This window comes from Kwoniella shivajii, chromosome 1 (genome assembly GCF_035658355.1).
Source record: "Kwoniella shivajii chromosome 1, complete sequence".
Taxonomy (NCBI): Eukaryota; Fungi; Basidiomycota; class Tremellomycetes; order Tremellales; family Cryptococcaceae; genus Kwoniella; species Kwoniella shivajii.
In genome coordinates this window covers 2737656-2752920 of record NC_085908.1, presented here as the reverse complement: position 1 = coordinate 2752920, position 15265 = coordinate 2737656, and the positions used below count along the sequence as shown (strand labels likewise).

General features: G+C 42.2%; 7 protein-coding genes across 7 annotated transcripts; 2 read left to right on the top strand and 5 right to left on the bottom strand.

Annotated features, from left to right (window-relative positions):
* Positions 1–230: 230 nt before the first annotated feature.
* IL334_001028 (uncharacterized protein) lies at positions 231–1174 on the bottom strand (the record flags this gene model as incomplete). The annotated part of the gene is made up of 5 exons (XM_062932788.1): positions 231–300; positions 388–510; positions 569–804; positions 925–947; positions 1018–1174. The coding sequence occupies 5 exons, from the start codon at positions 1172–1174 to the stop codon at positions 231–233; spliced, it is 609 nt and encodes a 202-aa protein (XP_062788839.1).
* Positions 1175–1381: 207 nt separating this feature from the next.
* Positions 1382–1890, bottom strand: IL334_001027 (uncharacterized protein; the record flags this gene model as incomplete). Its single annotated transcript, XM_062932787.1, has 4 exons — positions 1382–1487; positions 1554–1636; positions 1733–1808; positions 1871–1890. The coding sequence occupies 4 exons, from the start codon at positions 1888–1890 to the stop codon at positions 1382–1384; spliced, it is 285 nt and encodes a 94-aa protein (XP_062788838.1).
* A 69-nt stretch (positions 1891–1959) lies between these two features.
* On the bottom strand, positions 1960–2770 carry IL334_001026 (uncharacterized protein; the record flags this gene model as incomplete). The annotated part of the gene is made up of 7 exons (XM_062932786.1): positions 1960–1980; positions 2076–2084; positions 2128–2138; positions 2199–2260; positions 2341–2425; positions 2508–2579; positions 2638–2770. The coding sequence occupies 7 exons, from the start codon at positions 2768–2770 to the stop codon at positions 1960–1962; spliced, it is 393 nt and encodes a 130-aa protein (XP_062788837.1).
* Positions 2771–3372: 602 nt separating this feature from the next.
* On the bottom strand, positions 3373–4365 carry IL334_001025 (uncharacterized protein; the record flags this gene model as incomplete). Its single annotated transcript, XM_062932785.1, has 5 exons — positions 3373–3522; positions 3640–3766; positions 3868–3967; positions 4049–4163; positions 4246–4365. The coding sequence occupies 5 exons, from the start codon at positions 4363–4365 to the stop codon at positions 3373–3375; spliced, it is 612 nt and encodes a 203-aa protein (XP_062788836.1).
* A 572-nt stretch (positions 4366–4937) lies between these two features.
* On the top strand, positions 4938–7166 carry IL334_001024 (uncharacterized protein; the record flags this gene model as incomplete). The annotated part of the gene is made up of 9 exons (XM_062932784.1): positions 4938–5001; positions 5076–5147; positions 5255–5518; positions 5640–5859; positions 5927–6106; positions 6166–6744; positions 6828–6935; positions 7000–7042; positions 7101–7166. 9 exons carry the CDS (start codon positions 4938–4940, stop codon positions 7164–7166), a joined length of 1596 nt encoding a protein of 531 aa, XP_062788835.1.
* Positions 7167–7885: 719 nt separating this feature from the next.
* IL334_001023 (uncharacterized protein) lies at positions 7886–9002 on the bottom strand (the record flags this gene model as incomplete). The annotated part of the gene is made up of 4 exons (XM_062932783.1): positions 7886–8052; positions 8223–8524; positions 8677–8860; positions 8978–9002. The coding sequence occupies 4 exons, from the start codon at positions 9000–9002 to the stop codon at positions 7886–7888; spliced, it is 678 nt and encodes a 225-aa protein (XP_062788834.1).
* A 538-nt stretch (positions 9003–9540) lies between these two features.
* IL334_001022 (uncharacterized protein) lies at positions 9541–15115 on the top strand (the record flags this gene model as incomplete). The annotated part of the gene is made up of 14 exons (XM_062932782.1): positions 9541–9817; positions 9892–10611; positions 10660–10889; positions 10951–11859; positions 11918–12035; positions 12108–12193; positions 12259–12451; positions 12504–13221; positions 13317–13544; positions 13606–13723; positions 13780–14171; positions 14233–14336; positions 14409–14797; positions 14876–15115. 14 exons carry the CDS (start codon positions 9541–9543, stop codon positions 15113–15115), a joined length of 4722 nt encoding a protein of 1573 aa, XP_062788833.1.
* Between the last annotated feature and the right edge of the window lie 150 nt (positions 15116–15265).

Below are 15265 nucleotides of genomic sequence, written 5' to 3'. Positions count from 1 at the left end.
CACCCATACATATACGTCCTACAGGCCAGTCCACACGTACACTGACTCATATTGCCGTGTATATACAACCGTTATGTGCTAATTGAATTATCTGACTTTGCCATATTGTAGATATCACTAATTCTACAGCTTTGGGGTATGATACTTATACGATACGACAAACTCCTTGATTGACGATGTGAAGACGAAGAAGAAGAAGCAGCAATGAGGTGCGCACCCGTCCTTTTACTTCACGCAGCGTGTTTGTCGACGAATGGTTGAGGTGATTTACGTTTAGGCATTACTTTCTCGTACGCCGCCCTGTATCGTACAAACAAGATCAGTTCAGTCTCATTCTGACTCCTAGGAACTTGATATAGTAGAGGCAAAGATTCAAATTCAACTCACATCAAACTAATCAATTTATTTTCTTCCCATTTCCTAGTTATGAACATCAAGCCAAATGGTAATCCATTATCACAATATCCCATAGGTACTATACCCTTTATCGCCGAAACCATAGATTGATTTCTGCATCTTTACCGTCCTGTGCAATGGGTGATAGTCGGGAAGGGAGATTTTCACACACAGCAGGATGACCACTTGCGCCAACCCATAAACGGGGCATACTGTACACAATGAGAGATCCTTAGCGATAGCATCGATATCAGGATTATTATCGAAAATGTATCCTAGACCTTTGTCATCAGATAACCGTTTGGTCGCAGATACCATTAACTCATGTTCAGGACAATATCGTGGAGATGACCTGAGCGAATCAACGAGTCGTTCTTGACAACATTGATTAGGGGGTAATCCGTGTGTCTTCACGAAAAAACGGGAAAACATCCAATGTTGATCGATCGTTATTATTGTTTACTCTTTCTTCGAAGTCTATTCGTCGTAAACAACCTAACAAGGTTAGAAAGGGAAAAAAAGACATACAGAATATTTATCATTGAATTCAACTAAATCAATTAAATATTCTTCGAAATCATGACGAAATTCAATATTGATTGACGTTATATCAGTTATCACATCCAATAATTCGTTTCACTTGAGAGAGAAATGGTGAATTCAAAATGTCTGTGTCGAATCTCACTTTGACTCCTAGATATTCTAATTTGTTCAATGCAGCATGAAGTGTATCCCTGGCTTTTAGATGGGCATCCATTTGGAATTTCCCATTGTGCATCAGAGAGGAGATATTGGGTCGGGAACACCTAATGTGAATAATGATATATCAGGTGGATCGAGAGCCGAACGAGTCAAATTCGACAGTGGGGATATGCCATGAGCTGTATTTGCATTAATCAGCGAACAAGTTTCTAGCTCGAAAATGATACAGTTCGAGGGAATGATAACAAGAGAACATGTATATATTGGTAGAGATAACAATGTGCTACTCAATCGATTTGTCATTATCATCTTCACCACTCATTACTTCCAGCATCAACGCGACGTCATAAGTCGTGAGTCCCATAGGACCAATTACGTCGTGATCCAAGCTGAGAATACATGGTACGAGGAGAATTAGTCAAAACCAGGCCTAATCCAAGTTATCTACAACTGACCTAACGGGGCTTATACCATTTCTGGATAATCGACCTATAGTTGGACGGAAAGCAAATAGAGCTGCTCTACTTGCTGGACCAAGCTAGAATATACCAATATTCCCATCAACAACAGTATCTTGATATGGTGGGGAGAAACGGACACGGAAATCTGTAGACAAAAAATAATGAAAACTCACTACACTACCTAATGTATTTGTACCTATCGAAGCTAGACACCAACCAACACTTGAACCTACAGCAGAACCACTAGCGCTGCCCAATGGATCACCACCATTATCGAAACCACCTTTAACATGAGCTGAACTACATTGTACCCCAATTGCAGAACAACCATTCTCAGGTGATTTGAATTTCGAATCAGGACCAAATGCGTGAAGAACACCTTTCCATCCTGACAGCTCGTTCATGATGGTCTTGGCAATGACTAGTGCAGGAAACACGTTAGCTCAAATCTTGTCTACACAGCTGTATACACCAACAGCAGGGAAGCATAATGAAACAAGAAATGGTATAATTCACTGATAGCTCCTACTTTTCTGAGTTAGTCGATGACAAATGCATCTCTCGGAACGATGGATCCGCCTAGATCAAAGAACATTACTTAGGACAAATTAAAACTTGTACAGGAGATATAACAGTAACTCAAAGCAATACTGCCTGCAGTAGTATCCACACCTAATTCGTGAGCTGCAGCTATATTGTCCCTATTACCAGGATGGGTTGTCTATTAGCTCTGTGTCGTGCATGTCGGAGCTAATTCAGAGGAAAGACAGACTTTGCTTACTTGACTAGAATTGGGATACCGTGCAATTCACCTCTGATATTCCCTGAAGATCTCTCTTCATCCATTTGTTTAGCGATCTTCAGAACTAATCATCAACAATCGTATCAGTATATTTGTCACTTTCAGCCTATGTAATTCGCTCCGGAATTAAGTCTTGAAGTACTCGCCTGACTCTTTAGGGGCGAGTTGAATCACAGCTCTCAATTCCATTCCGTCAATATTATCTCTTTCAATCCTATCTGCACTTTCAAAAACATTGTTAGCCATCGCGATCACACATTATTCGTTTAGACCAACCTAGATATGTATTGACCAACTGGACACTTGTAATATTCCCATTCTTCAATAAAGCTTGAACCTGTTGAATGGAAGTTTGGAGCAAGTCCAATCTGTCTGGGCTTGGTGAGTTATTAGTACAATTGGGTGACATTGGATATGAATGTGTACGACCGAAAAGGAATGGGATAATTAGTGTTAGTAAAACAAAAATAATCATCCTGTACTGATGAGTAACACGTATCATTGTTGGGGCATGACTCGTGTGCCTTCCATCTGTGTCAAACTAATAAAGGTAGGCGAAGACATGACAAGTAATGTCGAAGGTGAATGTGAATTATCGTGATACATGGGGCTGGAAAAGAAAGTTATCCAGTACGTCATTCTCCTTTTTCACAACTTTTGCTGTGTAAAGGTGAGATGCAGATTCACAATCAGTCGTGTTGGTTCTCTCCAGGAAGTGAAAGTCTTTGACCGGCCGGATCATACCGTGCGAAGCAACCTCACTCTTTAAGACACGAATAACCTTTCACATAAATAGAAGAAAATTCATAAATCGATACATGCTATGATTTTTATACAACTTAAATCCAGAATGTAAGCTGATCAATCTTCTCGAGAGAGTCAAAACTTCCATGAAAATGTAGACTTGAACTTACCACTTTGATCTCTATGCTTATGTATGCAAGACAGGAATCCTGAAATTTCTCCTAAATGGTATATGCTCCTCATATATTATTAAGCCCCTGTTACATTCTAATCATCATAATCACGTCCGGGAACAGCATTATTATTATCATCTTCATCTTCATCATCTCTTCTTGGTTCGAGAGATTGCATTATTCCCATTGCTTTCACTAGGAAAGGTTTCAATTCACTCAATTCCAATGGCGTGAGGTTTGTCACCTAATATATCCCAAATCAGATCAGTTAATCGTACCTTGAGAGCACAAGGAATTCCCACCATCCTTCGGCGGTTAAACGTTGACGATTACGAATGAAAAGCGGCGATATATGACTGACCTGTAGATAAGTACCTCTCATGACGCCTTCACTTTGTAAACCAATTCTAATTTTGGCTTGTCTGACTTCCCTCAGATCTTTCAGAAGACTCCTCAACATTGAAGGCTGTGTTAAATCGTCCGATGCTCTATTCAAAATTCATTTTCAATTACATTACTTTCGTTGTTCGTTGCCAGGGAGTTACATAAAATGGGAAGTGGGAGTGATGGATGATGCTAATTGACTCACACATCCAAGAGCACTTTCGAAGTCTCAATAAATCTTCTAGGCAATAAACAAAATGATTCTGCATTTTCCCTTTCTTCCTTTAACAAAGCCTGTATGCGATCTATATAACATAGATACTGAATCAGCTGACCGACAATGAATGAGGTTCGCATACAAGTCGAAGTGAGAAACACTGACGTACCTATACTGAACCATTCTGGAGGTACAATCCTACATTTCCTTTTCCTTTTCAGTGATAACGCTAACCATAAAGGTACTTTTGTTGCTGAAGGAGGTACGAAAGGACCGTATATTCCCTATTATCATGTCAGTCTAGCTCCTTCGTCTCTCCTTCGGTAGATCAAAGCATAACTCAATGTGATCATGCTCTCAACTCACACCTAATAATCGCACTTTTGTCATTGAAAATAACGGTACGATATTGACCGTTTCTTCCTCTGCCAAGAAAGTGAGTTCATCTGGAGTTAAACCATTTTGAAGTTGTTTAGGCAATGCCATATTGTCGGTGATCCTTTTCTGATATCGTCGATCGTCCGAATGTGCCCTCCGATTCGACGTCTTCTCCTGCCCTCTCCAGACAGATATAGTGAAGATGGTTGCATTCATCTCATCTGCTCATGTTCTTGCATCCCCCTCGAAGAACGCGTCTTGGCCTTTGCGACTATTCTCCACGTGGTTCAGTTAAAACCCTGAATTCAAAGCAGAAATCTGTTCTCCCTGTAATACTCACACTTCTCTCTTAAACCTTGACCCAATACATCTTGAGCATATCTATTAGTCTGTAAAGTCTACGAACATAGCATAACCCTGCTCGAGTGTTGACTATCAGCGTCGACACCTGGTCATACTGCATAACACTCGGAGACAGATCGCGCAAAATCAGGACCTTTTGGGCACTCTTTTCCATCCATCCAATAAACGATACGACACGTTAACGACCTGACGCGCCAATCTCTGTCAAGCTACACCCAAGTTCTTGTCACCTCTATCACCCCTCTTGCTTTTGAAGCAAGATAAACATACATAGCTGGCGGGGAGTATCTCATCTCGCTCAGATTGCATAGCACAAAATGCTGAGAGAGGTCAAAGTCGGTCTGGATGATCAAAGTACAAGTAGACCGGGTACTTTATATGGTAAGGTTTTTTTCTCCGCTGAATTCTTATTAAATCTTTGACTACATCAACACTGATCAATTTCGATTGCACAGGTCTATCCCATCGAATATGGCTTCTTCTAGTCGCCATAATAGGTTTATTTACTTTCTCCAGGTTCCTTGTTCGTAAGTTTAGTGTACCTGCTCACGTTTCCTTCCAACCACAAAAGACGATATGTTAAACACAAAAATGAGAGCTGGACAGCTAAACTACGAATTGATTACCTTTGTAGCATCTTCTGAACCACTCGTATCACCTTACGCTTCGACGGGAGGTTTACTCACTCCAAGAGATTACTTGAATGCCTCAGCCGCGGATCCAGCTCCATTCGATTTCTGTCCAGTCTTTGGTCCAGGTGACCATATAGGAGAGAAGAGAGGTCAATGGGGTTTATTGAAATCTAGATTACATGTTGGAAGTGGTGCAAGAGTTCAAAGAGTCGTACAGAAAGCTATGGCTGGTTTGCCAGTTACCATCAGTGTTCTGGGTGGTTCAGGTGAGTGAGACGCTATCGCATACTGTCATATAATCCCCTTCCATGCCTCGACCTGTTGAAGACCATCCAGCGAGCTGTCTCACTTGAGCGAATATCAAGCTGACATGTTCGCACGTAATAGTCTCTGCCTGCCATGGAGCAGGAGATGACCCGGTTTCCCCACGATGCTACCCTTCCAAATTCTTTGATTGGTGGAACTCCATTTTCCCACACCCTCAATCCGAAATGACAAATGGAGCCGCAAGGAGAACCGATTCAGCCTATTTCGCTTATTGTTCCATGCACCATTTACCTGATCAAACTGATTTGGTCATTTTAGAATTTGATGCTTCTGATCCAAAGTGAGTTTGGGCTATTACACTTTGACTATAATCCATGATATATTAGAGACTGATCGGGCTATAATAGTGATCCCGAATGGCTCACTCATTTCGAACTACTCGTGCGATCCATCCTTGTCAGACCTGATCAACCGGCTGTCATCATTCTTGGTCATTTCTCACCTCAGATTCAAGCTCAAAATGGATTCGCTGGTCCTGAATTGTTACACACTGTAGTAGCTCAATTCTATGATGTTCCACATATCAGGTTAGCTTCACACTTTTCCTTGCCAGGCATTAAATTGACTCTCCCTTCATTCTATATAGTGCCAAAGGAATACTCTATCACGATTATTTATCGGATCCTGAACAAGCTCGATCAGCATTTTTCACTGATCCAGTATTAGCGAATGCTGCAGGACATGAATTGATCGCTGATATAATCATATCTTATATGCAAACTCAGATATGTGCCGGATGGGCAGCCACTATGGGACACGCATTTGATGTTCCATATATGGGAGGACCATCGACTGATTCATTAGATCAAGGTTCTTCAAGTGGAAATACGAAACAAGAATCTTTAACCTCAAAGGAAGAATTAGATGCTGAAGGAGGTGGATCAGCAGCTAAACAAAGAGCTATCAGAGTCCCTCAAGCAATGTTATCCGATAGACCATCAGATATCTTAAGGTTTAGAGAAGTAAACCCTTTTTGTGTATCTGCAAATGATCTCATAAACCCTTTACCACCATCTCATTTCTTTGGTTCAGGTTGGTTTGCCTATCATCCTTCAAAAGGTTCTGCTCAAGAAGAAAAGCATTATTGGTATGCTGAGACTGCAGGAAGTAAATTCCGTGTTCCAATTACTTTAAGCGCAGGTGAAGTCGCAATCTACTATTTACAGTGAGTAATGGTCTGACAAGGCTTCTCACCGTCCGTTTTAAGGAGTATAGCTAATTTTGAATGATCGCCTTGTCATGTTCCAGAAACCCAGAAGACAGGCCTTTGGGTAGAGCAGCATGTTGGGTAGATGATAATTATGCTGGAGCAGTCGAATTAAGTGGTATCGCAGATGTACATGACACAACAACTACGTGAGTTCCGGCTTTCTTCACCGAAATCTGAGACGGGCCACTGACATCGACCTTACATCCATAGATTGACAATGATTGATTTCGGTGTTGCCGCTGGACCACATTACGTGAGTGACTAATAGAGAGAGAGCTCGAAGGAGACACGTACTAATCTTTGAGTAACAGGTTGAGTGCAACTTACTTGGTGACGAAGGCCAAAAGACTGCTCCATTCAAGATGTTAGGAATGTAAGTTCTTTCTCTTGCTGCAGAGGATTCGAATCCCTAATGATCCTTACTAACCTGCTTGCCCCGCGATACTTAGTTTCGGTACATAATAAGATGGACAATGTCAGAACTTTACCATGTGTCTGCGATCTACTTCTTTTCGTCCTTCAACCCAGCCCAATAACCTATCTCCTGAATATCCTATGATTTGTGCTATCATTTGTCTTCTCACTTCCTTGCATCTCTCAGTAAATCAATATATAGAATAAACCTCCTGGAATATTTCCAAAATCATCAATTAAGTAATAAAGATATACCCCTTCCGTCACAATTGATAAGCGTAGAGTATAAAGAAGTCTTGGGAACTGGGAAATGCGTTCTGAAATCAGGGGAAGTGCTGACATGCGATGAATATGAGTATGACTATCATAAAATCATAGCTTGTTTTCGCATCGGCCTGCTAGTGATCAGTTGCACTTTGCCCGCAGACAATCAAATCTTACAAAGCTGATCTCAAAGTTTCATTGGATCTGCTTCATGTAGTGATCAAGGTGAAAGGTTAGACATATGAATCGAAACAATATACATGCTTTTTCTGGATCTTCATCATTTCATATTTGTATATAGACATACTCCTTCGACAGGTCTGTCACTCGCCTGTCTGCTGTCACGCTCTGCCATATGACTTAACCATGTGAAATGATCTATCATATTCCTCTTTGACTAATACTTCTTGCACTCAATCTAAGCAGTGACACCTACATCGATAGGAGGATTAGGAACTTCGACTTGAATATCTTTAGGTTGCGAAGCTTCAAATTCTGAAATTGGATCTTCTGAATCCATGTTGATCTTGTGAATACCATCTTTGTCAATCAAGATACAGTTGAAGTTGAAATGTACGGTAAGACCTGTCAATTTAGGTTAGCATCTTGACAAAAATATGTGTTTGTATCAAGTGGAACGGATGAGAGGCGGTTATAGGACTCCCCACATTCATCCCCCCACTCTGCGACCCTGTCGCTCTTGAACTACCCAAACAGACAAAAAGAAAAAAGCGAAAAAGCAAACCTGGACTCACGTTTCTTCACCTCATCAAGACATTTTTTCAATACTTCCACACCTTCTCTCTTGTTCATATCATTAAACCACCATTTATCCATTGTACTCAAAGAGACGTAAACACCCATTCCGTGAGCTGCATATGGTACGACCGCTTTTGTACCTAAATAATCTATCCAATATAAATGAGGTTTGCAAGTTGTTGTATCATATCCTGCTAAAAGTAGATTGACAGCATAAGGATGTTTGGATCGAATGGATTCAGCTAATGTACGTCGTACCCATGCTGATGCAGCTTCAGGCAAAAGTGGGTAATGGTTTCTGAATCGTTGTCAAGAAGTTAGCTTCTTCATAAGCCATGTATCTCGCTTTATCGATGGTCCTTCCTCTCTCTCCGTCAAGTAGGAAATATGGAACATCTCATGCAAGAGTTTAGACAAGGTCAAACCAAGGAAGTGATCTGATTGACTCACCTGATATGGTATAGTCTCATATTCCTCTCTACGAACTCGGCAAAGTTGTTGGTATCTCCAGGTTCACCACCGTAAGCCATAGCTAAGTGAGGTCCTAAAGTCTTGATTTTGTTTTCATCAGATTTCATTCGAACAATCGATCGTCCTGCTGCCATATCTGAACAGAGGAGAACGTAGTCCTTGCCTATACAGAACAAGGGAAATTAGCTGTGGCCCATGACATGATACGACTCAGTCCCATCAAGAACTATGATGTAGCCAGATGAGGTGGTACTACAGTAACGAGGAAGCGTCTACTCACCTGTGATACCAAATGAACACTCCATGATGAAAGCTGTCTAACGACAAGATTGAAAGTGGGATAGGGTATATTCGAGTGTCTGAAATTTCAATCGACGGTGTTCCTTGAAAGCTCTACTGTGCACGAGTCGCTGTTTGTTGTGATGAGCTGAGTAATTGACAATTGTTATGCACCGATTATCTACAAGACAATCATATAGTTGTTCGTTCAAATTGTTATAGTCAGCTTGCGCGTCTGAACGTCTGAACGAGCAGCGTCAGCGTCAGGTAAGGTAAACTATATCACGTGGTCATCACATGTACCCTGTGAATAGTAAAATGGGTGGAGCAGATAAGGAACACGACTGATGTGAGATTGTTGTTTTAGGCATCCACGTCCAGTCTGACTCTACTGCTATACACTTGCCTGATGTTTCAAGCATATCCCCGATTCCTCATCTCTCATTGTCCAAGACGTACTGACCTGATACAGGTCTAAGTAAACCTCCAAGCTCCTACCGCTCAAGCGGAACGAAATCTTATCGCTTCCCACCTGGTCTCGCGAGCAATTATAACTTGATCACCATGTCTATCCCTACCGACCTTCCACCTGTGACACTGCTCTTGCAAGAGGTCCAAACGGTGACTTCTGCAATGAGGAGAAACCAAAGGTGGGCATCGACATCCTCGTCATCTTATGCATCATCTTCGGCGCCCTCTCTTCGATCTCATAGGACTGGTAGACAAGGATTGGGAAGGAGCGGTAGTAGAAGAGGTGGAAGGGGAAGTGAAGGTGCACTCGACGAAGGTGATTTGATGGATGGATTCATTGAACTTCGAAGAGCGTTGAGTGGTGTCAGAGGTAAGCTCTTGGTCCCCTTTAATGCACCCAAAGGTCCCCAGAGCTAATTCATATCGTTGTTTTCCTTCATGTAGATATAACAGCATTATCACCACTAGATCTATGTTCACCTTTCTTAGCTTTAATCCGATCACCCCTCACTTCAGGACCAATAACATCACTCTCATTAGCTTCATTAAACTCAATAATCTTATCCGTCCTTCCGCTATACCTGACAGCGCCATCTTTGGATATTAAATCTGCGACACCACTACAATCAACTTTGATACATATCACATCAGCACTTTCGCAATGTAGATTTCCGAGCTCATCACCACAACAAGACGAATTGGTCTTAATTCGATTACTCAGAGTCATTGATACTCTGACTGTACCCATTCCTGTGCCCATTGATAATTCGAAGCTGAAAGGAATAGGTAATATGCTGGATCACATGGGAGATGAAAGCGTTTGTGAATTGTTGGAAGTTGGTTTAGGAATGTTAGCAAGAGCTAGATTGGGTGAGAGCGTTAGAAATGCAGCTCAGACTTGCGTACAAGGTATAACAAGAGCTTGTTTCGTCAGGTTGAAAGTCCTCCAACCGGAAGATGTTCAAAGATCATTAGAAGCGAATGACAATGTTCAAGTGAAGACGGTAATAAAGGAAGAAGCTGAACAACAGCCGAAAGAAGACAAAATTGAGGAGCAGAATATTCAAGTCAAAACAGATCATGACACGGACAATGTGGAGAAGCAGAGTGAATCGCATCCAAAAGAAGAACAACTGCAGGTATTGGCGGATAAGAAGGATACAGGTGGGTTGAGCTATAGATGATCGAGATCATAACTGATACATCTATTAGCCGAACCTTCACCTACTTTGTTCACACCATATGGTCTGCCGACTATCCTTGAGCTTTTACGAGTTCTGATTGCATTACTGAATCCTTCGGATCAAGCTCACACCGACTCAATGAGATTATCTGCGTTGGCTATACTGAACACAGCGTTGGAAGTAGGTGGATCAAGTCTGGGTAAATGGCCTGAGCTTCGAGAAGGTGTCAGAGACGAAGGATGTCGGTACTTGTTCCAAGTAAGCTATATGTGCATTGAAGCGATATGATAGACAAGCTCATGGTGAATTTCACTTTTAGCTTACTCGATCCGACTCCCCTTTACTCCTCGCTCAATCGCTACGAACCACATCGACCCTCTTCTCGACCCTCTTACCACAATTGAAACTCCAACTTGAACTATTCCTCTCCTACCTAATCGACCGTTTGACACCTCCATACCCTTCGCCTATTCCAACACACCTCCTTGGGCGATCAGATCCCACTTCTCGTCCTGGGACACCAAGCCTCGGAGGTTCTCAAGTAGACGGTCGGTCTACGCCTGTAAACGGAGACAAGCCTCCAGCAGAATCCCCAGCCGCTTCAACTCCTCGACCACTCAGTATGCTGCCGCCGGTACCGAATGAGACTAAAGAACTCATGTTGGATACGCTCACGCAAGTCGCTCTGAGACCAAGTTTTATGGTGGATTGTTGGGTCAACTTTGACTGTTCTACTGAGAGTGAAGATATATTCGAACGCTTGATCACATTTTTGACAAGAGGTGTATATCCTTCCGGACCTCCGAAAGCAGATGGATCGTCTAATCTTTTCGATGGCCTCGATAACACACAGCTTCTTTCACTGGAGATCTTGTTATCATTTATCAGCTCTATGGCCGATCGATTAGATGGCTCGGAAGAACCTTGGCCTCCGCAATACGTAGGATATGATGTATTGACGAATCAGAAATCTCGTAAAGGAGTATTGTTGACTGGAGCATCATTGTTCAACCAGAAGCCAAAGAATGGTCTTGCTTTCCTAGAGAAAGAGGGAATGATCATCCCCGACTCTAATGGAGAAATAACTGAAGAAAACAAGAACGTGGCAATCGCCAAATATCTAAGGGGTTCAAGTAGATTAGACAAGAAATTGTTAGGTGAATTTATCAGTAGACCTGATCAATTGGGATTATTGAGAGCTTTTATCGGTTTATTCGATTTCAAAGGAGTAAGTGAATCGTGAAAGAATGTACATAAACGCTGATGTCATGTGATCGATCACACAGAAATCAGTCGCAGATGCGATGAGAGAATTACTTGAAACTTTCAGACTGCCCGGTGAAGCTCAACCAATAGCCAGAATAACGGAAACTTTTGCTGAACATTTCTTCTCCTTCAAGCCTGGTAAGTGTCACATGAGGTACAACCGGAATCCTCTGTCCGCTGTCCGCTAATCCAGAACAAATTCTCATCTAGAGGAAATCGTCGATCAAGATGCAGTATACGTGCTTGCCTACTCGGTGATCATGCTCAACACAGATTTGCATAATCCCCAAAACAGGGTGAGTTCAATCGAAGCATTCTCATACCACATGAAAGGAGACTTAAGCTGAGAAATCTGTCACAGAAACGAATGACCATTGAGGATTACAGAAAGAATCTTCGAGGAGTCAACGGTGGAAAAGATTTCCCTCCCGAGTACCTCGCGGGTATACATGAATCGCTGAAGAAAAGAGAGATTATCTTGCCAGAAGAGCATGCTGGTCAACATGGATTCGAATACGCTTGGAAAAGCTTGATGCAGAGGTCCAGAACAGCTGGTGAGTTGCATGAACAGGATCAATCCAGAACAAGCAGCTCATGGTTTTCAAGGCCCCATGATATCCTGTAATACTGCGACTTTCGACGAAGCAATGTTCAAAATCTCATGGCAACCTCTTATATCGTCATTCGCATATGCCTTCACCACGTCAGCGCAGGATGAACATGTCATCCAAAAAGCTATAACAGGATTCCGACAATGTGCATCATTAGCAGGGCATTTCAGACTTTTAGAGGTCTTTGACACTATCGTTCAATCACTTTCCAATGCAACGGGACTACTGGACGAAACAGATGATGGATATCAAATGTCAAATTACCCATTAGTCGAAAAAGAAGGACAATCGGTCACTGTTTCGCCATTGTCAATCCGGTTTGGACAATCATACAGATCGCAATTAGCTACTGTCGTATTATTCACCATCGCCAATGGTAATGGGTCAGCAATAAGAGAAGGATGGTACCAGATTTTCGAAATGTTCCAAACCTTATTCTTGCATCAATTGTTACCTGCGCCAATGTTACAAATGGAAGATTTCCTAGCTGGAACGACAACAATCCCAATGAAAGCATCAGTTCCTGCACCAACCCAAGAACGAAGATCCGAAGGAGGATTACTATCTACTCTATCAAGCTATTTACTCAGTCCTTACGCTCAAAGTGCAGAAGCAATAGTGATGGAGACATCGGACGAAGACGTCGAAAATACTTTAGTAGCAGTTGACTGTTTATCAAGTTGTAAATTGGAGGAATTGTATGCTGAAATATTGTAAGTCTGCTTAGGTTGTCATGTCGCTTTGCCATCTTTCAGGTTTCGACATCTGAACTCTAGGATAGTCACTGACCCGTTCTTGATCTGAACAGGAGCCTGGATGTGGAAGCTCTCATTCCTGCACTTCGTGCAATCCGCTTCCTTGCCGAATCAAGGACTACAGCTAAACTCCAAGCCAGGTCTGAAGTGAGAGGTGAAACAGGTTCCCCTGTGTTAGTAAGATTTGAGGGGCAATTACCGTATGATCCTGCTTGTGTTTTCCATCTCGAAATGATGGTCAGCTTGGCAAGTAGAAGTAAGGAGAACATAGCGGAGACATGGTGAGCACAAATATAAGTGATCTGCGACACCTATGGCACAGCTGACTCCGATTGTGACTAGGCCGATTATCTTCGAATATATCTCCTCATTGTTATCATCTGCCCAGTCTTACAGCGTCTTACTCATCGAGCGGGCGGTGGTTGGCTTACTACGTCTATGTCTGATCGTTTCAGAGACAGTCAGTTGCTCAATGTTCATACATAGTACTTATCCAGCTGATGTGTTTATCTACAGCCGGATCTCCGTGATCAGCTCTATATCGCACTTGATGTTCTGCGATCGCTCCCCTCGACGGTCCTCAACTCGGTGTCGGAACAATTGATGGCTGGAGTAGCACGAATCTTAGAAAAGGACACCACAGTAGTCTCCTCCCAAACTGAATGGAACCTCGTTATCGCATTATTCAGGGCGACAGTAGCTCATCCAGAAGCTAGTAAAGTTACCTTGACAATAGTGCAGAAAATGGCTTCGTCTTCTGATAAAAATGGACCTGGATTGACAAGTGATAATTACGCTGGAACAGTAGCTCTTTTAGACGAATTCGCCACTGCTGCAGGAGCTGCTGCTGCCAATAGATCTCAACAGAATAGAAGAGCTTCTTTAAGTCCCAGTCAGAACACCACTTTGTGAGTTGGTTTTTTCATCTCATATATTAGGTCAATCCAACTGATCCCGGTGATATTGCAGGGGTCCCACTGTTGAAAGAGGATTGACAGCTCTTGACTCATTGTATGATCTGCGAAATGTCATTCCGGGTTTAATGTCTTCGAGTGACATGAATGAGAACGATGGTAAGTTGATGCCGATGGATACTTCTGACACGATGAATCGAAAAGGAAGCTGATCATGTATACTGGACATAGCTTTCAACACGTTCTGGTTACCACCATTATTGGTTATTGGAAAACAATGTATCAATGGATGTCAATCAATCCGACAACGCGCAATATCCTATTTACAGAGATTGTTGTTGTCACCTCAACTGTTATCAGGATCAGAATCTATCTTACCTACTATATTCGATAGAGTACTTTTCCCAGTGCTAGAAGAGCTGTTAAAACCTCAAAATCACGAAAGAGATCCAAGAGGAATGAATGAAACTAGATTGAAAGCCGCAACGTTACTATGTAAGATTTTCTTACAGTATGTTGTGAGACTAGTAGAGAAAGGAAATGCGAAAATGGTTGAAGGCCTTTTCGTTGGTGTGTTGGATAAATTGGAAAGATTCATGAGAGGTGAAAGGGATTTACTGGTGAGTGAATCTTGCTCACCCAGAGCGATAGGCATAAGAGTCGTTCACAGCTGATCCAATCACTCGTTGATTCTATAGAATGAAGCTTCCGAATCACTCAAAAACGTCGTATTAGTAATGCACTCTTCAAACCTCCTCTTACCGCCACCGGCTCAAGGGCTCGAAGATAAACGTACACCTGAACAAATCGAATTATGGGGGAAAACAGTCGCAAGAATAGAAAGAGTGTTACCTGGATTCCTGGATGAGGCCATACCGCCTTCACAACAACAAGTCGAAGCTCCACTGGCAGGACAAGACGGTAGACAACAAGTTTAGATATATTCAATCCCACTATTTGCAATCATATAGGTAAATCACAAAAGAACTGTAGTTGTAACATCCCATATATCGATAAATGCATACGTGTTTCGACATACTCGACTATCTGTTCTTATCGCCTGGTATCCTGTGCCTGGATCCCGAATA